Raw genomic sequence first — 26,124 nt, 5'->3', positions numbered from 1 at the left:
TCTCAAATAAACTATATCAATTATTTGATATAATGTATTAAAATTACTTAGTTATATAATTGTTTATTTCTTGAAGTTAAAATAAAAAATGTGCATCATTGGCAAATTAAACTGATCCTCCAGTTTCTCACAAGCGCCAAACGAAAAGGACGATTAGTATATAAGAGAGTTTCGAAATCCCTTCTACCAGCGTGCGAGTTAATGCGTCGTGTATGTATCGAAACTCAGAGAGTATTAGAGAGTGGAAGCTGAGCGTACACGCTACTAGTAACGCCTCTAGCGTTTGCCACCCAACATTAAAAATATATATGTATAATGTGTATACTAGTATATACTGTGTTGTGGCAGCTGATTTTTGTTAGCGTCAAGATGCATCGATTTTAAAATTATCATTTTTTTAACTAAATAAAAGAAAATGTTATATTGCTGTGTAAAAAATTGTGCCACTCGTTTTGGCCGAGGAATATCCTCGTTTGCGTTTCCAAAAGATAAGTTAATGTAAGTATATTTTGTTATATTCCTATGTGTGTATACATAACCTAACTTTTATATGATTTAAAACTGTAAACATTATTGTTAAATTAAAAACGTTAAACCCTTTTTAGTCAAAAGAAATGGTTGGAATTTACTTCCCTTGATGAAAGTAATCTACATCCAAAAGTTCGAATTTGTATGAAACATTTCGACAAGAAATGTTTTAAAACACTTAATCCCAGGCCACTATTGAAACAAAATTCAATACCGACCATCAATATAGAAAACAAAAAGAGTGCTGTAGAAAATAGTAAGTTAACATTAATAATATTAAAAATATTAGTATAAACAATTTTGTTTATAAGTTTGTTAATTGTGAAACCATTGACTTCACAGGTCAGAATGTGAGTAAGGATGAAGACAAGACAATACAAACAGATGCTGAACAGACAAAGGAAGCAGGAAACTCTGCAAGTGAAATAAAGGAAGTTTCTCAAATGTCAACAGCGTCATTCAACGAAGGACGGAAAAGAGAGACTGAGATTAAATTAGAGTGTCTCAATGTTAAAAACTTAACAATAAGTGGTAAGAATTTTCAGACGTTTACTTTATATAATTTAGGAGATTGCACTTTCAAAATGCGATGTGAAAGATAAAAAATAACATAATTGCATTATATAAAGTAAATGTCAGAATATTAGATTAATTTTATAATATTGCAGGAAACATTTAAATTGAACAAAAAATAACAAAAAATAATACAGCTTAATAACAGTAAAATTATATAATAATAATATAACTAATGATAAAAATAGATAATAATAAAAGTAGAAATTTATAAAAAATTTTACTTTTTGATGACCTTATTTATTATGCTAAAAAATTTTTAAATATCAGTAAATTGTAAATAACACTAACCAGTAAGAAATTCGACAAAACCTGTAATATTAATATTTACAATAATTCAACCTTCTTTCATAAACTGAATTATGTGAAAAATTCAAATACATACAAAAGTTTGATGCTTTTTGCGAATAATGTACAACAAATTTTATTGTGAATAAATTTTACCATAAATAAAGTTTGTTTTGTTTTTATTATTATAGCGATCAACGAAGTTGAGGAGAATTCCATTATCCATTGCAAAATTTCCTTCGGATCACCGGTTTCTTCACATAATAAATCTGCTAGTGATTCATCACATCAATTTAGAAACAGTAAAAATTTACATCCTCTTTTTTGTGCAAGCAGTCCAAAATCACCTTGCAATGAAATTGTCAACACAGAAGTAATCAACACACCTTCTGGCCGTTCTGAAACAACTCCTTCCATAACTACACCTTCAAGGAAAAACGCACATGAAAATCTTTTCAATACACCATCTGGCCGTTCTGAAACAACTCCTTCCATAACTACACCTTCAAGGAAAAACGCACATGAAAATCTTTTCAATACACCATCTGGCCGTTCTGAAACAATTCCTTGCATAACTACACCTTCAAGGAAAAACGCACATGAAAATCTTTTCAATACACCATCTGGACCATGTGAAATGAAAAATGCTGGTGATTGTACACAACAAGGTATAACAGAAAGTGTTAATGAATCCACATTAAAACCCTCCATAGATAAAATAAAAATAAATGCTTATAAACGAACTATAGGCTTATTAAGGAGTAGGTTAAACAGGTTGAAAAAAACAAAAAATAGTCGATTAAACAATAAAACTAAAACCAAAGCTCATCTTGAAAATTTAATAAAAGAATCTTCTTCTTACCTACCAAAAGAAGCGCAAGTTTTATTTGAAACACAATTGAGGTTGTCACAATGTACAGTATCTTCTAGAAGAAGATATAGTGACGAAATGAAAGATCTTTGTTTATCGATGTTTTATTTGTCCCCCAAAAATTACAAATTTTTAAGAAAAATATGCACGCTTCCGTCAGAACGAACTCTTCGAGAATATCAAAACAGGGTTCCGGTTTCACCAGGTTTAAATAAAACAATTTTAGCAGAATTAAAAAACCAATTAAAAAATACATGCATTCAAATTTTCCCGGTTACACCGTTGGTGGGGATAATATCTTTGGGCATGAATCGTTTGAGGGCGCTTGAAAATCGTGTACGGTCAAATACATTGCTCACCTCGCTCCTGTCTCACTCACACCGACACAACAAAGGCGTCTTCTATATGCCTACTTTTTATTCATCTCGACGTTAGAATTTTTCCGGAACTCGACCGTAACTTCTACCGACAATTCAGTAATATCTACTTCTACTCGACCGAAACTTCTATATGAAATCTTTAAGTCCCTGGTTTCCTAAATATTACTGCATAGTTCCGGAATTTTTACATATAATTGAGGAATATCTACTTCAAAAGTTCCGTCCTTTTTCCGAATAAAAGGTCTGTAATAATTATGGTTTTTTGTACAAATCCTTGTTTTCGGTATGATTTCAGGAATTCCTAAGGAACTTTTTTTCCGTGTAGGGTCAGTCCACTGACATTCGTCTGAAAGTCATTACGGCTATATTTTTCAAAAATCTAGTTTTAATGTATGTAAAACTTGAAGATTTTCTAAGTTCATTACTTATAATATTAAAGTAAAATATTGTTTTTTCTTTATTCATGCATACAAAACCCTCGTTTGGCTATGGCTTACAGCAGTCAAAAATGGACGATTTCTTCACAGTGTAGATAAAGAGATGGGCAAAATGTTTTCAGCAGTTAGCAAAATGCTTACACGTGTTAGCAAAACATTTTGCTCACCGGAAACTAACGTCGCCATCTAGCGTCGTACACCGTTACTACGTCAGTTGTGTCATGGCGGATGCACTGTGAAAGGTTAGGTAGCAGAATTTCGTATAGAAAAAACAAAACAAGTACAAAACTAAATTATTAAAAATGGATTGCGACGACGAAAACAGTTATGATTATTTACAAAAACTGATTGACGAAGCAGATAGCATCGTGCTAGACATGTTGCCGAGCAAATCAAAATCAAAATATATTGCCGTGTATCAAAAATTTTCTCAGTGGAGACAAGAGAAACACATTAATGAAAAGAATATGTGCGAAGAGGTGCTTTTGGTTTATTTGAAAAAACTGTTTGATGAAGATAAGTTAAAGCCTCCAACAGTTTGGTCCAGATATTCCGTGATGAAAACCACTTTACTTACTTACGAAAATCTTAATATAAAATCGTGGGAAAAAGTTTTATCTTTTATGAAAAAACAAGCCAAAGGTTATTGTCCAAAAAAGGCAATGATATTTTCAGCAAATGACATAACTCATGCTCCGGATGAAACTTATTTGGTTGATAAGGTAAGTCTCAATCTAATAATCTAAATATATGCTTTAAATTCTTCTAATAAAAATATAGAATAAATTTCTAAAAGTAATAAATGCAATTTATATTATTGCCATGAATAAAATAATTTCAATGGAATTTTGTAGGTTATTTTGATTTTGAGATTGAAAACAATTTAAAAACATAATAATTGTAATTTAAAAGTCCTTAAATTTGTTAAATAGTAAAAAGTATGTAAAATTATTGAATAAATATAAAATAATAAGTTTTAATTAATTTATTTTTTATTAACGATTAATTATGTTCTAATTTTGTAGGTTATTTCAATCTTAGAAGCAAAACATAATATCTTTAAATTCGACTAACAAGTATATAGAATGTTGATAAAAGCATTAAATAAGATTATATTTACTGTATATAAATAGGAATTATAAATAAAATAATTGAATTGTAATTTTGTAGGTTATTGTTTTTATCTTGGGAATGGCAGGCTCTTGGGAATGGCAGGCGGTTTAAGGGGGGCGCCTACTTTATCGGGTCAAAAAAATCGATTTTTTAAAAGTTGTCTTAACTGAAAGTACAACTATCAGAGAATATGCTCTTAAAATATTACGTCAAAATACAAAGTATTTTTCGAGTTACAGCTTGTAGAACGCAATAAAGCGCGTGGCCTGGCGCGCGACTCCACTCGCGGTCTCTAATACTTTTCATAATTTGTTGCGCTTATCTACTATTACACCTACCATTAAAATTACCATTTATCAGTAAAATGTCGTCTTATCCAAGATCTACCCATAAAAAAATAGTCGTTCATCGAGGCCTGTGACTGCTGTAAGTTTTTAATAAACAGTTTTTCAATCTTTAAACTCGTTTTTCTCAAAACATTGTTTTTGTAGTTTGCGTACACGATAGACAAAAATCTATTCAACCGATTAAGGTCTACCTGGGCTTGTTTTAAAGATAAAAAGTGTCTCTTCTGTATGAACTAAATTTGTTTTTGATAGAGTTAAATTTAGTGCTTTCTTTTATAGAAAAAATGAGATTTTTTTTGTCGAAAATTAAATTTTTTTTAAAAAAGTCATGTAAAAATGTCAGTTTTTACTTTCTATTGAAATCTTTTAATTCATACAGAAGGCAATAATGGATATTTAAAGAAAAAATTTTGTTTTTTTGTTTTAGATAAGAATTGTGGACCCTAGGTTGTACGCAATGGGAAAATTTCAGCAGCGAGGCGTTATATATATGGCGTTTATTTTATTATTAAATTCTATTTTCATTTAATCAAAAAATTATATTTCAAAGATTTAAATATATAAGAAAACATACACTAAATCTCGCATCGATTTATTTAAATGTGTTTGAGAAAAAAATTCCTGAAATGTACGCAGTTTTTTACCTTCTAAAGTAGGCGCCCCCCTTAAGACGCGAAGAAATTTACAATATTTCAATTGATGACATTCAAGAAGATAATAATTCTCTTATATTTTCAATTCCAAAAACAAAAACTGGTGAGTCAAAATCATTTGTTGTCATGGGAGAGTTACGTAATATCATTAAAGAATATCGTGCACTTCGGCCGGAAAATGTTTCTAGTAAGAAGTTCTTAATAAATTACCAAAAAGGTAAATGTACCAGTCAAGTGATTGGAATTAATAAAATAGGAATCATGCCGAAAAAAATTGCTGCTTTTTTAAAAAAGGAGAATCCTGACTCTTACTCAGGCCACAGCTTCCGCCGAACTTCTGCCACCCTACTCATCGACGATGGCGCCGATATCACAGAATTAAAGAGACATGGCCATTGGAAATCAACATCAGTAGCTGAAGGATATCTTGGAGAATCAATTTCGAATAAAAAAAGGACATTTTCTAAAATCACAGAGGCTATTGAAGTAGAAAGACCTGCCAAAACACCTGCGTCAGTTAATTCTGATAATACACCGAGATTTCACTCAGCTTCAGTTCTTAGTTCAACTTCAGGGGAAAAAGATATTTCGTCACTAATAAGCAATGATGAAAACAATGCTTTGAACCACCAGAGAAACGCTAATTGTATTTATAATTTACACAATTGCACGGTAAATATTGTTCATAAAAGTGTATAATTAAAAAAATCTAAATGATCGAGAATATTTTTTGTTAATGTTTAAACAATTTTAAATGAAAATTTATGTCATAAATACCGACACAGTATTTTTAACTTTGTGATATAAAAAAGAGAAAAATTATGTTCTGTGAAATGTACGTATATGTAAAAATGTACATTTTAAATACGTAAGAAATATAAATATTTTGTTGTGAGATTATTGACAGTATTTTTAACTTTGTGATATAAAAAAGAGAAAAGTTATGTTCTGTGAAATGTACGTATATGTAAAAATGTACATTTTAAATACGTAAGAAATATAAATATTTTGTTGTGAGATTATTGACAACTTACGTTGGTTATCATCTATTTTTGCGTATTTCAAATAATAAATTTTTGATAATAATTATTGTTTTCACTTATTTACATAAAAGCAGATTTTTTAAATATATTTAAATAATTATTTATTGACTAATTATAGGTTCTATATGTTAAATTCTAGTTTCTTTAGTAAAAGCATTTAAATATCATTTAGTTTGATTCTGCAACAAACGAAGAGGGGGGCTTCGCCCCCCGAACCCTACTTTCGACATATGCACTTAAAAAAAAAAAAAAAAAATAGGTATAAATATTTTGTCAAAAAATGAATATTAATTTTGAATATTTTTTTTAAATTCATATTTTTGTGATTTAATTTTATGCATTATAATTAGTAAAATTTTGGTAATAAAAAGTGTTTTCATTTATTAAAATATGAGCTAAAGTTTATAATTCTTCAAATATATATAATTTATTTACTTGTGTTATTTATAAGTGTTAAATTTTAGTTTCTTTTTTTAATTATAACATTGAAATATCTTTTGAATTGGTTTTTTTTGTAGACGGGGGGCTCCGCCCCTTGACCCCGTCGGGGGGTAAACCCCCCGAACCCCCCCTCGCGCCCCAACTATCATGTTGGCTTGATAGTATACTGGTATCAGCTATTACGTTGTCTTGATTGTACTGTAATATACTTCTATAACATATGAACTCGAGTTTTGTATGCATTTATAAAGAAAAATAGCGTTCGACACTCGTGGCCGGGCGAGCGATTGCCCCTTCCTCGTGAAACGGCGTGGCGAGAGCTCAAAGCTAGGGAAATAGCTCTTTGAGGACCAGTGTTGCTTTTAGGCAACATGAACATTTTTTTCTTATATCTCATTGATAAGTTCCTTGAATTTTAAAATTCAATATTAGAAAAATGTTTTGAAACAAAAAAACCTTTATTACTTTCGCTGAAAAACTTGTTTAAAAATCAAAAATCATGCTCTCTAAATCTGAATCAGTCATATTTCACTGATTAGCAGTAGAAATCCACTAATTGCTATAGCGAGAATTGAGCAACTGATAATTAGTAGAAATTTACTGATTCAATTAGTAAAATATCAATTACTGATTGAATCAATAATATAAACATATGGCAGCGGCCGCAAAATCTACTGATTTAATAGTTCATTTTAAAGATTATGTTATATACAAATTACTGATTTACATAAGTTATTTTCTATTGCTTATATATTCACTAATTATATTAGTAAATTTCAAAAAATAACTGAAACTTCAGTTAAAATCAAAAGTACTGATTGAATTAGTAAAATTTCTACTGATTTAGATTTAGAGAGTGATTTTTTAAGAAATTTGGCTCTTAAATGGCTCACACAGCACCGTAAATTTTCTGAACTTGTATTACAGCTTTATTGTCCAAGTTGGGAGTATTTCGTTGCAAAGCTCAATAAAGATTGAGTATATATATATATATATATATATATATATATAAATGCCCGCACTTGATTAAAGGTTTAAGCGTGAACCTTGTGTGAAACTGTAAATTACAACCTCATTAAAGGTTTAGCGTGAAACTTGCCTGAAGCTGTAAATTGAAACTTCAGTAAAGGTTAAGCGTGAACCTTGCCTGAAGCTGTAAGTTACAATTTCGGTAAAGGTTCAGCGTAAAACTTGCCTATGAACCTTTAAATTACATTTTCGGTAAAGGTTTAGCGCGAAAGTTGCCCAAGCAGCACGTAATATTACCTTAATATCAGTAATATTACATGAATTAAATATTCGCCCAGATAGCTGGGCTCTAAAATTATCTGAGCGTTTTAAAGAATTACGAGGAACTTTCTCCTATAATTAAATTAAACTATGAAAGATTGTACGTATTAATAATAATAATATAATTAAAAGAATTATATTTTTGCTTCCTCGTGGAGGAAGCTTTGTAGTCTTTTCGTTTATAAAATTTTTAAAAAGAAAGTTTGTAGCAATATTTGATATTATGGTGTTACTTTTTAGTATATTTGGTTACAATTGCGGAACATTTTGGCATGATAATGATTTTCGTTACTATTTTTAAGAATGATTGAGATTAAAATAAGAATATTTAATATAGTTGGAAAGAAAATTTGATATAATATTTACGAAATCTGAAATCTTTTTATTGAAACACAAAAATGTCAAATTTTAATAAGCTCTTTATCAATTTTTCTAACCAAATATTTCAAATTTCGTAATTAGAATTTTATAAAATGATATAATTATTTCAGATTTTGATATATTTGATATGAAAATTGAAAAAAAATATCAAAGTTAACGAGATTCGACGAAATTTGCCGAAGTTGAACGTTTGGAATTGCCAGATCCTCACCGAGTGGTAACGAAGACTGACGAAGCTCTTTAGACAAGCCCCTTTTTACCATTATTTTGATACAGACCTGAATTTCTTTTATATAATTAATTTCGAAGATTTTACAATAAATCAGTAAAAAATTGTTCTTCAAAAAATAATAAAATATTTAATTATTTCCCAATAAATAATGATTTTTATTTATATTTTTAAACATGTTTTGATATAATTTCACCTTTCTCATATGCGGTGAAAAATATGTCTGGTTAGTATATAAGAATGGTCACATCAGTTTTTCACATGAGAGTAAATTTGTATATGAAGCGTTATTCTGCGAATGTTATACGTATTATCGTTAGTATAGGTTAGGAATAAAAATAAGCCAATCGATGTAAAACAATGCGGTGTATGTGTGTGTGCATTTAAAAGTTCATATCCTCGTCTATCCTCTAGATGAGAAAGAGATAAAACTTTGGCATAGAATCTATTGGTGTTTCTGTCGTCATCTGTCACGACTGAACCACTTCGAATTTTTAGTATAGTTTTAACAAATTTCGAAATAATCTTTCCAAATTTTCATATAAATTTAGTAAATAACGAAGTGCGCGTCGGTTTAACTTACTTCTGGTTTTTCGTATAAATTTATCAATTTACGAAATAATAATTTCAATTTCTGGAATATATTTACTAAAAAGACTATTGGTAAAAATATACCGATTTTCGTTATCAAACCCAAATGTTCCGCGTTTGAAAAAAAGAATACTAAAATTTCCTATCAGATTTATCAAATATTGCTACTAAATTTCTTTCCGTGTAGATTTGGGTGAAAATTGGTAGGCTTATTTACCACATTAATCTCTCAAAAATGACGAGAGGATTTTTAAAAATACAAAAAAAAAATTTTATCTTCTTTTTTCCAAAAATTTTTTTTTAATTGAAACATTTTTTAAATAGAAAAATTTAAGGTAATATATAATATAATTGTCTTCCTTACGTCAAGACGAATAGATTGGTATATATAAAGTATAGGAGGCATTTCATATGAGAATACGGGGTCATATCTCGGATTTTTCTCAAAATTCGGTAAATTGTAGTGATAGTGGTGCCAAATAAGTGTACAAATTATGAATTTGAGATTTTTAATATTTTTCGAGATATTTACAACAACAAATTTGAACAATATTTTTTTGCTTTACGTATAACTTTTTTCCTACTAAAAATAGAGAAAACTGTTGAGAATGTTTTTTACGCAAAAGACCTTAAACTTTTAGAAAAAAATTTTAATTTTTAAACAATTTGTTTAAAAAATAAAATTTTTTTATAACTTTTAAACATGTTCTCCCTCATTTTAAAGCGCGAAAAAATCATGAATATTGTTTATGTTATAATAAATCGATGGTTAAATTTTTGAGATGGCATTATTTTTTGTTTTCGAGATATTAATTAATTAACTAACAAAAGTTAATAAAAAATGAAATATTTTACGAACAAATAAAATTAGAATAATTTTAAAAATACTATTCCAATGCTTATCGAAATCCGCATCCAACTAGCCCTATATAGGAGAAAATAATAATAATAATAGGGAAAAAGTTATAAGTAAAGCAAAAAAATATGGCTCTAATTTGTTATTGTAAATATCTTAAAAAATATTAAAAATTTCAAATTCAAAATTTGTACACTTATTTAGCACCACAAATCACTACAATTTACCGAATTTTGAGAAAAATCCGAGACATGACCCTGTATTCTTATATGAAATGCCTCATAGATTTCATTGGAATTTAAAGAATTAATGAATGTTAAAAAATCAAAAATTCACATTTTAGCTAAAAAAATGTTGTTTTCTTAAATTCATGTTTATATATAAAATAATTTTATTCCCTGCATTGAAACGAATTGGTTGATATATACATAAAGTATAGATTTGATTTAAATTTTAAGAATTAATAAAAATTAAAAAATCGAAACTTTCTATTTTAACTAAAAAATTTTGTGTTTTTTTAAATTCAAGTTAATACATAAAATAATTGTATTCCTTGCATTGAAACGAACCGATTTATTTGAAATGTTCGGAATATTTAATTGCAATGTTTAGCGAAAATTGTGTAAAGATTTAAATGTCCCACTTGAATAAATGTTCAGAAAAGTTTCACACTAAACAATACAATGTCAATTTATTGTAATTTTTAACGTCAATGAAGAATAAAAAATAATACAATGTATATTTTTTGTAATTTGTACCTCTTTTACGTACATTGAAAAAACATGATTTTCATGCTCAAAACTTAAGCAATTCTTTTATTTATAAAGATTGTCAGTATTTTTCCCTTAAACTACCACTCTTAAGCTTTACTCTCCCGTTTGAAATTTTTAAAAAGATTGATTTTATTAACAAATATATTATTTAAACAAATGAACATTTTAGCAATATAATTCTAGGATAGTTAATGCAATATCCTGAACTTTGTCCGATTTTTCAAAGCATTTTAAAGTACTTTTTAATGGGCCGGGCACGAGTGACCTATGGTTACAGTCAACGTAGGTCTAAAACCACCTTACAGTCTAAGTGTTAAAGTAGCTCAAGAATATTTCCTTAATGACCATTTAGATTGTTCAAGAGGGAGTCCTAAAAAAAATGATGTTATATGCGTTGAAATTGATGGTGAAAAACGAAAAAGATGAAATGCTTTTTGACAAGGAGTATTGAGAAAATTTTTCAAATTTTTCGTGAGAATAATCCTGATAAAAGCATTGGTAGATCGAAGTTTTACTCATTACGACCGAAGTGGGTAATAATTAAGCCACAAAAAGAAGTCTGCGTTTGCATATATTGTGCCAATTTTGACCTTTTTCTAATTGCATTAAAAAACTTAAGAAAAGAACGATCCTTAAATATTAAAGAACTTTAAAAAGATCTCTTTTCTGCAATAATGTGTGCTTCTTCAACAAAGAAATGTGTTTTTCAAGAATTAAATTTATGTCCAGGAACAGAAGAAATAACAAATAAAATATTAAGGAGGAATCGGACAGACAATCTGAACAAAAGTTAGTCCAAATGCATTATTTCGATTTTTGAAATATAAAACACATATTTTAGTGCATTTTTTTCAGACGAAGTGTGCAGACCCTGGCGGATTTGATTTTTAAAACGCTTTTTCTTGTCTTTAACAGTACTAATATAATTGTTTATTAATAAATAAAAATCTTTAAAATTAATTTTCGCAAATTTGTGAATTTTTAATTAATAGATAATATTTAAAAAAATAATTAATTTTATAATAACCTTTTCACATGACCTTCAGTCATGGTTTTACAGCATTATTTCGATACACTTTTAATTTTTATATTTACCTGCAATGTGAATATTCAGAATATTCAAATATCTCCGTGAAAAACTTTTTCAAATGAGCCCGCCCTTTTAGGTCGATAAGTAGGATTACTTGTCTATCAGCAGGTTGTAGAGCCTGTGAAAGATTTTTTTTTTCTCAGCCAGATATCTGTAGTGTAGTGGTTAGGGTCTTTAGCTAGCGCGCGGTGAATGTAGATTCAATCCCCAGCACCTCATAATTTGTTTTCAAAAGTTCTTGCTCAACAAGCATGCAGTGCTTGATTCAATGTGAATCAAAACAGAGCAACAATGTTTGTATATTATTTATTTTATTTTTAATCCCAGATAGTAAATTTTTTTTATTGATAATAATAATAATAAAAATAAAGATCTATCTATCTATCTATTATTATTATTATTAATAATATTAATAATAATATTAATAATATTTCTTAAATATTATTTTTGTATTTTTTACAAATATTTTCGTCCAACCTTTTCTGAAAATTTAATTTAAATTTTTAGGAAATGTTCGTCACAAAAATTGACTGAATATTTAAATTACATTTTCACTCAACTTTCGGTATAAATTTTTAATAAATATTTAATTTAAATTTTTAGTCAACTTTTACGCCAAACATTTCCTGAAAATTTCATTTAAATTTTTACTTAATTTTCGCGACGAACATTTCCTGAAAATTTCATTTAAATTTTTAGTCAACTTTTACGCCAAAATTTTCTTTTAGTGGGACATTTAAATCTTTATGCAATTTTTATTAAACTTTGCAATTAAATATCCTCAAAATTTCAAGGAAATCTTTACGAAATTTTTAGTAAAGATTGGCTGCTGTGGGGGCATATTGGATCCGCCATTTTGAATTTTGTAAATCTGACATCAAATTCGGAAGCAGCGACCCCAAAAACCCCCGAGTAACAAATTTTAGGCCAATTCCGTCTTATTATTGGGCTCAAAATTTATGTGCGTGCATACACGTCATCGACACTTTGAGCCCACCTATTCCATGACGTGTATACACGTCATCGACACCCAAGGGGTTAAGAAGACCATCTCTCAATTACAAAATGTTTTTTGAACAATTTTAGCTTATTTATCAATTTTTTTTACGTTATTCCTAATGTTGACCCAATATCCACCCAGCTGGGTGGACATTAGGTAAATCAAATCCGCCAGGGTCTGCATACTTCGTCTGAAAAAATACACTAAAATATGTGTTTTCTATTTCAAAAATCGAAATAATGCATTTGGACTAACTTTTGTTCAGACTGTCTGTCCGATTCCTCCTTAAATATTTTTGAAGAAACATCTAACAATGAAGTAACTTTTACTGTGTGGAATAAAGCCGAGTTAGAAAAACGAACAAGTAGTTAGAGATTTGCACAATTAAAGTAAATGTTCATAAATTCATTAAGGATATTCAGAGAGAAAAAATATTCAAAGTTAAAAATGAAACTAAATTGAATTCAGTGAAACTATGGTTTTGCACGGCGACTTCGCAGAAAATTGAAACGTAATTATTAAAAATAAGCTACAAAGCGGGTATGGAAAACTCAACAGATTTCAATTTTTACATCAGTTTGTTATAATAATAAAAAAACACAAAGTGTTTGTTGTTGTTGCTGACGATACAAGACATGATTCTGCTCTTGCCTTATTGTCTATGAATCGCATAATTGAAAGCTGCAAGGAACAGTTAGAATTAGAATCGGTATCTGAAATTACAATTATATTAGATGGGGCCAGTTTAAGAATCGTTTCCAGTTTCATGAGTTGTCAATATCGCCTGTTAAAAAAATGTCTATTTTCTGCTACAGGATATGGCAAAAGAGCCTGTGATGGGAGCGGGGGAATTGTCAAACATCTACAGCAACGACACACAATTTGCAAAAAATCACATGATTAGAAAAAATTGAATAAAAAACACAAAGTAAAATTCACTGCCCAAAAATTATTCACTCAAATATGATTTGTAAGAAAAACTTCCAACAAACATATTCATAGTAGGGGAGAGGGCCCTAAGATGGACATTTGATATAAAATTTTCGCATAACTATATATCGCCTCGTGATTTTTTTTTACTGATTTAGTTTGTTTAGATTAAGCTTTTTGTATAAACACAGATCGGAAAGAATTATTTTTCTTCCTGTAACACATATCACGTGGATTTTTCGTTTTAAAAAGTTTTGTAACAGTTTTTATTTCAGTCGGTAAAATTATCTATATTTTTGATTTCGAATAGGTGCATATCATAATAACTTCATTTATTTATCGTATAATAGTATTCTAAAATGATTAGGTTGACACTGTGTTTGTAAATAATTTTTATTTGCGCCGAAAAAATGGGGTCATTGGTCCTAAGATGGACAGTCTGGTGGCCCTAAGATGAACATCACACCTTAATTTCTTAACTTTATTTATTTTCAATGTTACAGTTTCTTAATAATGCTCTAAGCCTCATAATTGAAATCTTTTCTTTTTCTACTTCGAAATTATGTTATAATCAATAGAGAAATGAAATCTGTCGATAGTTACCGACAGTTCTGATCGTTATTTGAAATTTCTTATATAGCTAAAATCTGCAGACCCTGCACGGAGAAAAAAAAGGAGAACCGCTTAATCCGCCGAAAAGCAGTTCTCTTAAACGAGAGTCAGTTGTTTGACCGCTTGGAAAGTGAGCCGTTCGCTTCTCGAAGGGTGAACGAGTACGCTTTTTGAGGAAAGAGAGTTACCTTCCCTTAAGGTGAAACGACAAAAGGTGAACGGTTACTCCTCAAAAGATTAACAGTTCTCCTTTCGCGGCGAAACTGCTGCTCCCTGACGAGTGAGAACAGCTCACAACTGACAAATCAAGCGGTTCTCCTTTTTTTCTCCGTGTGGTACAAATGTCCGAATTGTGACTCCGACAATTCAGCTTAGAGACGGATTTATTGTTAATTTCTTTTAATTAATTATAAAATAACTAATCTCTTATTACATAAATTATAAATTAATTTAATTAAAATATTCTCGTTAAAATTAATTTTCTTACAATATTATTTAATTTAAAATTTTTTTAAAATGTTAGAACCTTTAAAAAATATAATGAAGAAACAGAAAATTGGTTTAAAAATCCTTACTTGATATTTTATTTTTATTTTACATGTTTTTTAGTGAATTTTATGAAGGTGTCCATCTTGGAGCCACTTTTTTCAAATCGAAATTTACAACAATTTAAAAAAATTCTTTAAAAAATGTTTGTTTGCAAATTAAAATTTTTTCGTTATGGCCAAAGGATACCTTATTTATTGTACTTTCATACGGTATGCATCATTTTTAAATATCCTAAAACGTTTGTATTCTAGAGCACAAAATTAAAACTATGCCCATCTTGGCCCTATAAACTTGCATGTCAAGCTTCCTGCAAGTTTCCTGCAACCTTCTGTGCTGATTGGCAAGGTTATTTGGCAACCTTGCACCAACCTAACGACAAGCTTACTGAGCAATCTTGCGATAATCTTACTGTGCAATCTTGCAGTAACCTTACACTGCAATCTTTCAAGAAGCTTACCATGCAAGGTTGCTGCAAGCTTAATAGTACACGTAACTATAAAATTATTGATGAAAACTTCATCTGGATACCATCACACTCAGATATAGAAGGAAATGTGAAGGCGAATAGATTGGCTAGATTGGATTTGTTTGTCAAACCCGCATTCGATCCCCAGTTTCCCGAAATTTATTTTCAAAATTAATTTCGTTATGTTAAATCTCTAAAAAATTATTTGATAAAGTATGAGTCCCTAAATTTAAGAAATTATTTTTTTTCTTTTTTGAATTTAACTTTATTAAGTCAATTTATTTATTAAACTGATTTAAATTAAAAAATATAATTATTTTAGTTACATTATTATTATTAATACGTACAATCTTTCATACTTTAATTTAATTTTAGGAGGAAGTTTCTCGTAATTCTTTAAAATACTTTATGCTTATTGTTAGATAATTTTAGAGCGCAGCTATCTGGGCGAACATTTAACGAATATTTTTTTTAAGCTTCAATCAAAGTTCGAGCCGAACCTTTAACGAATAACCATACAAATTTCTTTCCGAAATATAAAGAAATATTTCGAACGCTGTAAAAATTCATCCACTTCAACCATTTTTGAATATCCCATACAGTTAAAGAGATGACAAAATTTTAACGCGGATTGACGTCTGAAAATCAAGCCGGATTTTTCCGAAGAAAAATTTTTCTTTATGTTGTGACGTTATAAAAGTTTTATTCATTTAATTTATTTATTTTATTTTAAATAATCTTTTCTGAACCCCGCAATTCAATACTCTCAAGTTAACCTTTAAACATTCAATGAATCTTCGGGGAATTTTTGGTGCTGTGTGGGTGTGATTAAAAAAAAAAATTTCTAGGTTACTGCACATATGTGACACTCCACGAGCATTTATTCTTAATTATTTTTATTAAGGCATCATTTGATCTGGCTCCCGCGGATACTTTTTATTCTTTTTAATTTGTATAGACAAAGTACCCTTCATTATTTTTACTTAATTTCGAGGGGGAATTTACTCAGGTAGTCAAGTGTACACTCTTCCTGTAATACTTGTGTAATACCGTGTAATACCGTGTAATAATGCGTTATTACAGTGCTGTAATAACGCAAAAAAATCTGTAATATCTCTGTAATAATATGTAATACTCTGTAATAACGTGTAATAACTTAGTAATAAGGGTAATATGAGGTGTAATACCTGTAGTCAAGTGTACACGTTTTTAACTAGTAAATTCCCCCTCGCTTAATTTGTTTAATTAAAATTTTAATTTAATTCATTTTGAATTTTTAAAGATGATGCGTTACAATATTTGTATGAATTTAATTCCTCGTACGAATTACCCAAGAAGCACGTAATATAACCTCAATATCAAGGTAATATTACATGTAAGATTCGTAATATAACGTTGTAATATTACAGTAATCTTACAGTGATCTTAAAATGTCCGGCTCAAGGTAATATTACCGGTAATGTTACTGTAATATTACGCGCTAATATTAAGGTAATATTAAGGTAATATTACAGTAATATTGCAGTAATATTATACCGTAATATTAAGGTAATATTACAAGAGAATATTACAGTAATATTATGGGAACATTTCTTTACGAAAAAAATCTACCCATCCAGGGAATCGAACCCCGAACTCAAAGCACACGAGTCCAGAGTTTTACCAACAAGCCAAATTGACTTATAATATATTTACGTTTTTTATGCTTTATGAATAACTCAAATCAGTCTGTAATATTACCGTTAATATTACTGTAATATTACCGTTAATATTACTGTAATATTACCGTTAATATTACAATAATATTCCCGGTAATATTACCTTGAGGCGGACATTTTAAGATCACTGTAAGATTACTGTAATATTACAGCGTTATATTACGAATCTCACGTGTAATATTACCTTGATATTGAGGATATATTACGTGCTTCTTGGGTATGTGTTAAAGGAGAATTTCAAGAAGTACTGTATTTTAGGAACTCTACTATTTTTGAGAGCTGACTGTTTATGTACACTGCTGTTGAACAATGCCTTCTATGAAAAAACATTAAATGTTTTTATGGAGATAAAAGAATGCAACACAATTTTTCGAAGAAGGCATCGCTAAATCTTTGTGTACTAGAATTTAAACTAATTTTTCTAAATATAAACTAAATTTCATAATAACAAAAACATACCAGCATAGACGAAAGCTCCCATGCGACTTCTCTCGTTAGGTGGAATCCACTTGGCCAACATAGCGTGCGTACATGGCACGATCGGACCCTGCAATAGGGATAATCCATTCCTAGGGGGAGGAAATATACCCGAACAATAAAAAATCGTTCACACTTCATAAATTACATACAAGTCCTTTAGTATAAAAAAACATATTCTTAAAACGTGGTGATGAAGAAAACAATACTATATTTATAGGTAGTCAAAAAACATACCTGTCTTCGAAAGTGTCTTGTAAACATTATAAGAACACGCGTGTCTCTTAAAAAGATGTAATTTAAACGACTAATAACATTTTTAAAATAAGACTTTTAAAACAGTTATTTTAAGAAGTGTTACGAAGACAAATAATATTTCTTTACCACTTGGAAAATTTTAATATTAAAGCAAATGTAATTAATTTAATGTTGCATCAAGCTCCTAATATACAAAACGTTAATCAACAATAAGTTTAAATGTGTTGCAAAGCAAACATTGTTTCTAATCGATTACTTTAAATTATAAACATCGCAGATTTACCACTACTTAAAGCAGATTTATTCAACATTGAAAAAAGGGTTTAGTATTGACAATCAAACGTTTGGTTGGTATTTAAGCAACCAAATTTTTTTTGTTGAATCAACAAAATTTTGGTTGTCACAATCAAACTTTAGTTAGAACAACAAAAATACTTTTTTTCTAATTTTGGTTGTGTCAACAAATTTTGATTGAGAGAATTAAAATTTTGTTGATTTAACAAAAAAAAAATTGGTTACTTAAATACCAACCAAACGTTTGGTTGTCAATACCAAACCCTTTTTTCAGTGAATATTTATTTATGCACAATACTGGAAACATTAGACTACTGGAAAAGCCCACATGGGATACCACATGGAAACCTATTTTGACTAGTTACTTTAAATCTAGGTAGATGGCGTGAAGCGCCATCCATGTTTCGATTAATTTCGGAACTATTTCTTACTATGATGTAGAGGAGAGGCGTAGTCATTGACGAGTCTTTATTTAAACCTTCAAAAGAGAATATATTGTTTAAATAAAAGAATAATAAAATATACAAAAATGAATTATTACCTAGTGCATCATCTTTGTCAAGAGAGGAGCGACTCTACTCGACAAGGACGGTCCTGGTGGAAGTGAGTGAGTAACCTGGATCACCAGTCTTCCACAGAAGCGCCCATAGAAAGTCCGGTTCACCAGGAGGAAGGAAGGCGAAGGGTGTTACTATTCCGCAGGAGCGCCTACAAGAACAAGTACAGCTCCTTCTAGGAAGTAAGGAAGGCTCCGGTGTTCAGAGAGACGCACCTCTACTGAGCACCAGGTAGCCAGGAGTGAGTTGCTTCCAATCGTCAGACAAGCACCTCTAGACGAGTCGGAAGAAGACTGAGGAAAAGGTGCGAGACGAAAGGTATATCACTAGCAGCTAGGTGACAGCGAGTGGTAGGGGAAGAGAGTGACACTACTACTTACGCTGTCTACTTTCTCTCTATTCGCCGCGCCACTATACTACGATACTCTATCGTTACACCATAAAGTAAAAATGTTTACTACTATTAAATTAAAATATTACAAAGTTAAATTTAAAAAAAAAATATTATTTAAATAAAAAATTCAATGTGGAATTTTATATTGGATCCTACCTAGGTATGGTTTGCCGACCGACACGAAACCGATATCGTAATCCCAGTATACCGAATATAAGTACTGGATTACCATTGAAAATTAAGTATGACCAATACTAAATCGACACCGAAATCCAGTATCAGTTTTCCATTGAGGAACACGTATTGTTCGTGGTTTTTTTAGCCAATAGGATTTGCTCGTCGGATGGAGCCAGAGTATTTTAATAAAGTATTTTACTAGATTTTTAAAATAATCAAAACATTATTTTATTTAGGAACCTTACTTTTAACTGTGATTTTGATATAGAAGGAGAAGTCAATAATGAAACATTATTTAAACATTCGAAAGAAACATATATTGTAATAATAAAAAAAAGTAATGCAAAAGTAAAAGAAGAGAACAAATAAAGTTATCGTAGTTTCCCATTTACAAACTGTCGGTGCAAATCTAACAAAAATAAAATTTATTAAAAGAATTTTATTAAAAGAACTGAAATTAACATTTCTCGTTTCATTTGATTGTGTCAAAAAACGAATCGCTGCCACTAGTGATCTTTCGTCATTTTAATCCTGCCTGTAAATTGATTGTAACATTAGGCCTAGTTTAGTTCGAGATTAAATCAATCCCCTTTTCCTTTGTTTCCGTTATTCTCCGAAGCTATTCTGGAAATTGACTTCCTCTGGCGGATCGACAAAATGGAATGTGCCGCGAATTCATGGGACATTCGCGGATCATTCACTTTGGCTCAAGAAGACTAGAACCAGGAGGGGAAACTCCGTTGTAAAGATGCGGCATGACAAACAAGCCACTAGAAGGCGTGGCTTATCGTTCGTGCTTTGCTATTCAGACGAATTTCAGTGTTCTGCGCATACTTTCTTGACACTGATATTTGAAATGTAGCAGACGCTGTTTTTAAGTTTCTGTTTATGCGGTTATGGCAAATGGTTTACCCATAAATTTTTTGATGCGATTATATTTAATTAATTATATGTAACTAGCAAAATTAAACGCGCGCAAGCGCGCCAAATTGAGTGTTTAATTGTTTGTTATAAAGAAATTAAAGATTAATATTATCAATAATAATTTAATTTATTAGAATATTATTACATATTAAATGATAATAATGAAAATTATATGTTTACAAGCCTCGGATTATACGACTTTTTCTGACTTTTTTCAAAAATAAGACTTTTATCGACTTCTTTTAATAAAATGCGACATTTTTTTTAACATTTGAAAAAAATGTAAATAAAATACATTTTTCTAGTATAAAATGTAGATCTTCATCATATCTTCTTCAATTAAATTATTTAACAAATTTTAAACTAAAATGATTCTTCACTACATTAATTATTTTTAATAATTTTAATGAAAGACATCACAAATTCAATTATATCAAAATTATTTTTCAATTAAAATTTTTATGAAATTTAACAATTGTTTATAATTTTTAAAAAAAAATATCACAATAAAATTTAATTATTTTTTAAAAATTTCAATTCAAAATAAACTAAAATTCAATTATTACCCAAAATTTTAATTCAAAATCAATTAAAAATCCAATAATTATCCAAAATTTTCAATTTAAAATGTAATTATTTACCAAGTTTTCAATTTAAAATGAAATAAAATTCAATTATTTTCTAAAATTTCTATTCAAAATTAATTAACCAAATTTTCAATCAAAAATGAACTTAAATTAAATTATTATCCAAAATTTCAATTAAAATTCAATTATTTCCCAAAAATTTTCAATTTAAAATCAAATATAATTTCATTATTCTCAAAAATTGGAATTCAAAATTAATTGAATTTTCAATAATTTGAATTTAAAAGCATCTAAAATTTAATTATTTCTAAAATTTTACATCGAAATTTTTTTTTTTTTGAAATTTAATAATTTCAATTATAACTCTAAGGAAATTCAATTATTTTTAACTATTTTAATAATATTCTTTGAAAATTCAACTATCTGAAACCATTTTTCAAATTATTGTATTTTGTCCGCATTTTCTAATAAATTTTTAGTGAAATCATCTAAAATTTTAATTACAAAACACTTAAAGTTTCAATTAATTTCAAAAATCTCAATTTTAAATCTTTGAAAATTCAATTAAATTTAAAAAATGTTTTCCAAAAATTGTTTGATAAATTATTTTCAGTTCTGGAAAATTTAATAATTGTTTGAAAATTAACAATATCTTTGAAATTTAATTATTTCTAAAAATTTCAATTTTAACCCTTCGAAAAGGATTATTATTAAAAAAAAAAAAAATTTTATTTAAAAATCTGTAAAATATTTTTGTTAAAATAAAAAACAAATCCACTTTTTTTTGGAATATAAATCGACTAAAACGACTTTTTTGTGTCTTTAAGTTGATTCGAGGCCTGTGTTTTTATAATTAATATTTAATAGGTATTCGTTGGCACCTGGTACCTTAAAAATTAATTTTTAAAAATAAATGTTTTTCAAATTACTATCTTATACGAAATTTCCTGGCGCATCTTTTTTCTCATCATACATTTTTTGTACAATTTTTGAATCAATATACAACTTTAAAAAGAATTTCGTTGGTAAACGTTGTGTACTTCAGCTTCGTGAATTGAATTTTCGAATTTGGAATTTTAAAGAAACTTATTCCGAAATTTGGAAACACAATTATACAACTTTGGCAAAAATAAGAAAAAGAATTGTCAAAATTTGACACGTCATAAGATTACTATTCAAAAAAACACGTGAAATCAGAAAAGGCCAACTTCAAGTTAGGACAGAAGGACAGACCAAGCATTTTATTATTATATAATTTACCTAACCAAGCAGACGCAAACATTTGCAGCTGCTTGCTACGAAATTTCCCCTTCAAAACCTACATGGATAGTATGCGCAGAATTCGTAAATTCGTTCTATTAGCAGTGCACGAACTTAAACGACACGCCCACCGTGTGCACGCTTACCATGCCACTACTCACTGCGGTAAAGCGTGGAAGTTTCACCTCCTGGTTCTAGTCTTCTTGCTTTGGCTGAAAATATTGTAGAAAATCAGTGGAAAGAGTGAAAAAAGAATTATTGAATTGAATAAATAAACTATTTAGTGATTGATTTATGCAGTAGTTTTGCTAAATTAATATTTTATTATTAAATAAATAAAGTTTAAAGTGTATAATGTTCGGATAAAATTCTCTTTTTATCTTGCAAGAAAAATATAGTATTAATTTGGCTAAGAGATAATTAATTAGTGGTATAATTTACATTTTTGTAATGATCTGATTTTAATGCCAAAGGATTTGCTCGCCGGATGAGTCCGGGTCTTAAATTTTTGGAACTCTTGAGTTCTTTGCTCTCTTATAAAAAGTATAAAATAGTATTATCGTGATATGCAGGTAGGTAAAGTCAGTAACGAAGCGATAATTTAAACCTTCGAAAGCAGTTTTATTTAAACAAATGTAAGAAAGAAACAATAAACAATAAAAGAAATAACAATAAAAATAATGACTAAAAATATGGCTGCTTGATTAACTCTCATAAACAATATATATCAAAAAAAAATACAAAAATAGAAAATCCTAAACTAACTAAATTAACAATAGTAAAAAATAAATGTAAAACTAACTAACTAGCTTAAATCTAAATGAAAGAAGTGGAAAAGAATAAAGAATGTAGAGAGAAGTGAGATGAAGAAGAATTTAGAAAAGGTGAGGGGATAGAGGAAAGAGAGAGAAAAGAAGCGAGACGGTACGCCGCTATGGTGCTGCATCGAGCTGCATTGGATCCGCCGCAATACTGTAAAAAGACAATATTTAGTTCTCGCCATTTGTAACTTTCCCGGGGTGAAATGCTCAATAATAATTTCCGCGAGGGAGGTTCTAGAATACGCCCCTAGCTACGAGACGAGCGAAAACTAGGTTTCGTGCACGACTAGAGATTTCTTAATCAGGATTTCTAGATGCCGTTTCCGTACGACATTCATGCTCTACGCGAAGCTAGTGCGGAAAGAGAGAGAGAGGAAAGTTACAGGTTATTCTTCGCTCCAGATGTACCTCGAGTCGAAGAATAATACCTGGTGCATCAACTCGGTGAAGAGCGAGATGTACCTCGTCTTCACAGGGTCGGTTCTCCAGGAAATGGCGGGTCAGGATCGCGTCAGCCTTCCACGGATGTACCCCTGGTCAGACCTTGCGCGGCAGGTAAGAAAAGATGGAGGGCGAAGGGAGTTACTCTTGTACCAAGGTACCTGAGTACTACTCCTTCTGCAGGAATACATCCACCAGGTCGGCCCCAGATGTACCTGAGATACCGTCCTCGAGGATGAGGTAGGCAGGGCTAGCAGCACAGATGTACCTGTGGTCTGCCTGCCCTGGGGAGGATGATCTCATTCCTCAGGAGAGACGTACCTCACCCTCGGCGATAGATAAGAAAGGAAGAGAATAGGAGGAAAGGAGAGAGCTGCTGTCGTCCAGCCTCGAGATGTGCCTCGAGTCCGGTCGACGGCGAACTGAGGAAATTGTACGTGCAAGCAAGTATATACCGCTTGACGTTTCTACTGGGAGCTATGGCGCGAGTGAGAGAGACCACGTGCTGCGCGGCAAAGTATGCGCGCTCGGTACTCTCCTCCTGGCTGTCGAGCTGAGAGCTCAACCGTATAGATATATATATTCATGCATTGAAATAATATGAAATAATATGCTGATAAAATACTTTGTTTCAAATTAATATTTTAAATAAAATACTTTCGTTACATCCCCCCTACTAAAAAAGCGAATTCTAATGAGCGTCTTGGGGAATGTAATATGCAAAAGAGAGAGAAAAAAAAAAAAAAAATAATTTTCAGTACCACTTACAAAATTTTTCTGGCTTTTTTGATGAATCCGTTGGTTCTCTCCAATCTTAGGATCCATTTACCGTCGTTGACGGGCAACCGATAACGAGCGGGGCCAATCGGGACTTTAATCCATGGTCCTCCAGGAAGTTTAGAGATTTTAAATGGCAATTTTGAAAGTTCCTTTACCAGAGGAATTGGATTTTCCTTCGAATTTTCGGCAGTGTTGTTATTTAGGTCGACTTCGTTGATGGTATCTTGGAGACTATTAAACAATTCTTCAAACGACTTCGGGCAATCTGACGATAATGGTTTTGGAGAAGGTATGTTCTGTTTTACGATTATTGGGGTGGTAAGTAAAATGTCAGAAGTGATTTTGGGTTTATTAATCTTTTTCTTTTTAATAATTTGCGGTCTTTCTTTTTTAGGTGCAGTGTGAATCGGGTTAACTTTCTTCGGGCTTTTCATCTGCTTCATAATTTTATTTTTTGCGGTTAATTTCATCGAGGATAATTGTGTTGGGGTACGTTTGGTAATTTTACCACTCTTTTTAGGGGTAGGTTTAGCGGGCACAACTAATTTTGGAATACTTAAAATAGGTAATTTTGAATTTTGGATTTTTTTCTTAATTTTCTCATTTTTCTCGGATTTAATTTTTTCTTCTTCTTTTTTGCAGATGTTGAGCAAGGTGTTTTCAAAATTTCCTTTATGGATGGACGGCGGTGTTTCCACAACTTTTCTTTCCAGTTGAAAACGAGGTGGTTTTTGAGTTGGAGCTAATACTTTGCATTTTTCCGTAATTCGACCTGAATAGGGTTGTAGTGGAGCGATAATTTTTTCAGGTGGTTTAATTATATCAATTACCGATTTTTTTTCATCGAACATTTTTTGATAGGCGATGTCGAATTCGTATATTGAAATATTCAAATTGTTCATATCTAACGCGTCTTCTTTTATTTTCTCGCGCTCGAGCTGTGCTAAGCGTTTCAATGTTTCCATCGCGGGTGACTTTGAGGAACTATACACCTAATTCTAAGAAATAAGATTTATTTTTCTTTAGAGGTCTTTGACTTTAGAATTTTGGGGGGAAATTATATTATTGGTTGGAAATGTCGTCAATGAAGTTCTTCAGGTCCTTTAAATGAACATGACGAAAAATTTTCCCCTGTTCATTTACAACATCATAGATTACTGGAGAAATTTTTTTCTTTATTGTAAATGGGCCACTAAACTTTTCTAATAATTTCGCATTTTCTTTTTTCATTTTGTTTGACAAATGAAAATTTCTTTTAAAAACCTTATCTCCTACATTGGGTTTCCATTCTCTTTTACGTAAATTATAGTGTTTTTGTTGAATTTTGAAACTTTTGGCAAGGTTAATTCTAACTAATTCGAGGGCATTTTGAAGTTTTTCTATCCTTGTCTTTGAAGCGGTGGTTGTGTTTGAATTCAAGCGCGTGTCTTGAAAGCCTGGTGGGAGAAACTCTCGGCCGGCGGTAAGATAGGCAGGTGTGAAACCGGTCGAAGTGTGCTTGGCCGTGTTGTAAGCAAATTGAAGTTCCAACAGATGGCGGTCCCAGTCCGGTTTCTTAGCGTCGAGGTATTGTCTAATCATCGTCTTTACTACTTTATTTACTCTTTCTACTGGATTGCATTGTGGTGAGTAGGGTGGCGTAAGGCGATGAATTATACCAAAATCTTCCAAGAAAGATTTGAATTCTTTGCTAATAAATTGTCTACCATTATCCGAGACAATTGTTTTAGGACAACCATAACGATAGAAAATTTCTTTTAGTGTTGAAATAACTAATACTGAAGTTGCTTTTCTTAAAGGTTTCAATTCAATCCACTTTGTAAATCGATCTTGTATTACGCAAAGAATTGAATTTCCTGAGGTTGTTCTAGGCAGAGGTCCGACGAAGTCGATAGAAATCATTTCCCACGGATTTTCTACGAAGGTTGCATGCATTAAATTTGCTGCAGCCTGTTGTGTGCTTTTATTACGTTGACAATTCTGGCAGTTTCTTAC

At 30.3% G+C, this 26,124-nt stretch overlaps 3 protein-coding genes across 5 annotated transcripts in view; 1 reads left to right on the top strand and 2 right to left on the bottom strand.

Moving 5' to 3' along the window:
• LOC127279120 (putative inorganic phosphate cotransporter) overlaps positions 1-26,124 on the bottom strand; it is a 114,279-nt gene that overhangs the window by 24,007 nt on the left and 64,148 nt on the right. For all 3 annotated transcript variants that reach the window (XM_051301269.1, XM_051301270.1, XM_051301268.1), the window contains exon 4: positions 17,619-17,706. In XM_051301269.1, coding sequence (XP_051157226.1) covers positions 17,619-17,706 — 88 coding nt within the window. The remainder of the gene's footprint in view (positions 1-17,618; positions 17,707-26,124) is intronic.
• Positions 1,646-2,376, bottom strand: LOC127279126 (uncharacterized). Its single transcript, XM_051301279.1, has 2 exons — positions 1,893-2,376; positions 1,646-1,814 (listed from the first exon to the last, which is right to left on the bottom strand). The coding sequence occupies exons 1-2, from the start codon at positions 2,098-2,100 to the stop codon at positions 1,678-1,680; spliced, it is 345 nt and encodes a 114-aa protein (XP_051157236.1). The 5' UTR covers positions 2,101-2,376; the 3' UTR covers positions 1,646-1,677.
• Positions 4,304-5,996, top strand: LOC127279125 (uncharacterized). Its single transcript, XM_051301278.1, has 2 exons — positions 4,304-4,616; positions 4,965-5,996. Exon 2 carries the CDS (start codon positions 5,317-5,319, stop codon positions 5,887-5,889), a length of 573 nt encoding a protein of 190 aa, XP_051157235.1. The 5' UTR covers positions 4,304-4,616; positions 4,965-5,316; the 3' UTR covers positions 5,890-5,996.

The sequence above is a fragment of the Leptopilina boulardi genome, unplaced genomic scaffold (assembly GCF_019393585.1).
Source record: "Leptopilina boulardi isolate dan_hultmark-lab unplaced genomic scaffold, ZJU_Lbou_2.1 LbouV2_214, whole genome shotgun sequence".
Classification (NCBI taxonomy): Eukaryota; Metazoa; Arthropoda; class Insecta; order Hymenoptera; family Figitidae; genus Leptopilina; species Leptopilina boulardi.
The sequence above is the reverse complement of the archived record's forward strand: the minus strand, read 5'-3'. Positions and strand labels throughout refer to the sequence as shown.

Bases quoted from the DNA above. Each gene is read 5' to 3' on its own strand.
- LOC127279126 (XM_051301279.1), bottom strand. From the start codon at position 2,100: ATGGAGGGTTTTAATGTGGATTCATTAACACTTTCTGTTATACCTTGT. The intron at 1,815-1,892 runs GTGTAGTTATGG...TTTTCCTTGAAG, and splicing joins ATGTGCGTTTTTCCTTGAAG to GTGTAGTTATGGAAGGAGTT.
- LOC127279125 (XM_051301278.1), top strand. From the start codon at position 5,317: ATGGGAGAGTTACGTAATATCATTAAAGAATATCGTGCACTTCGGCCG.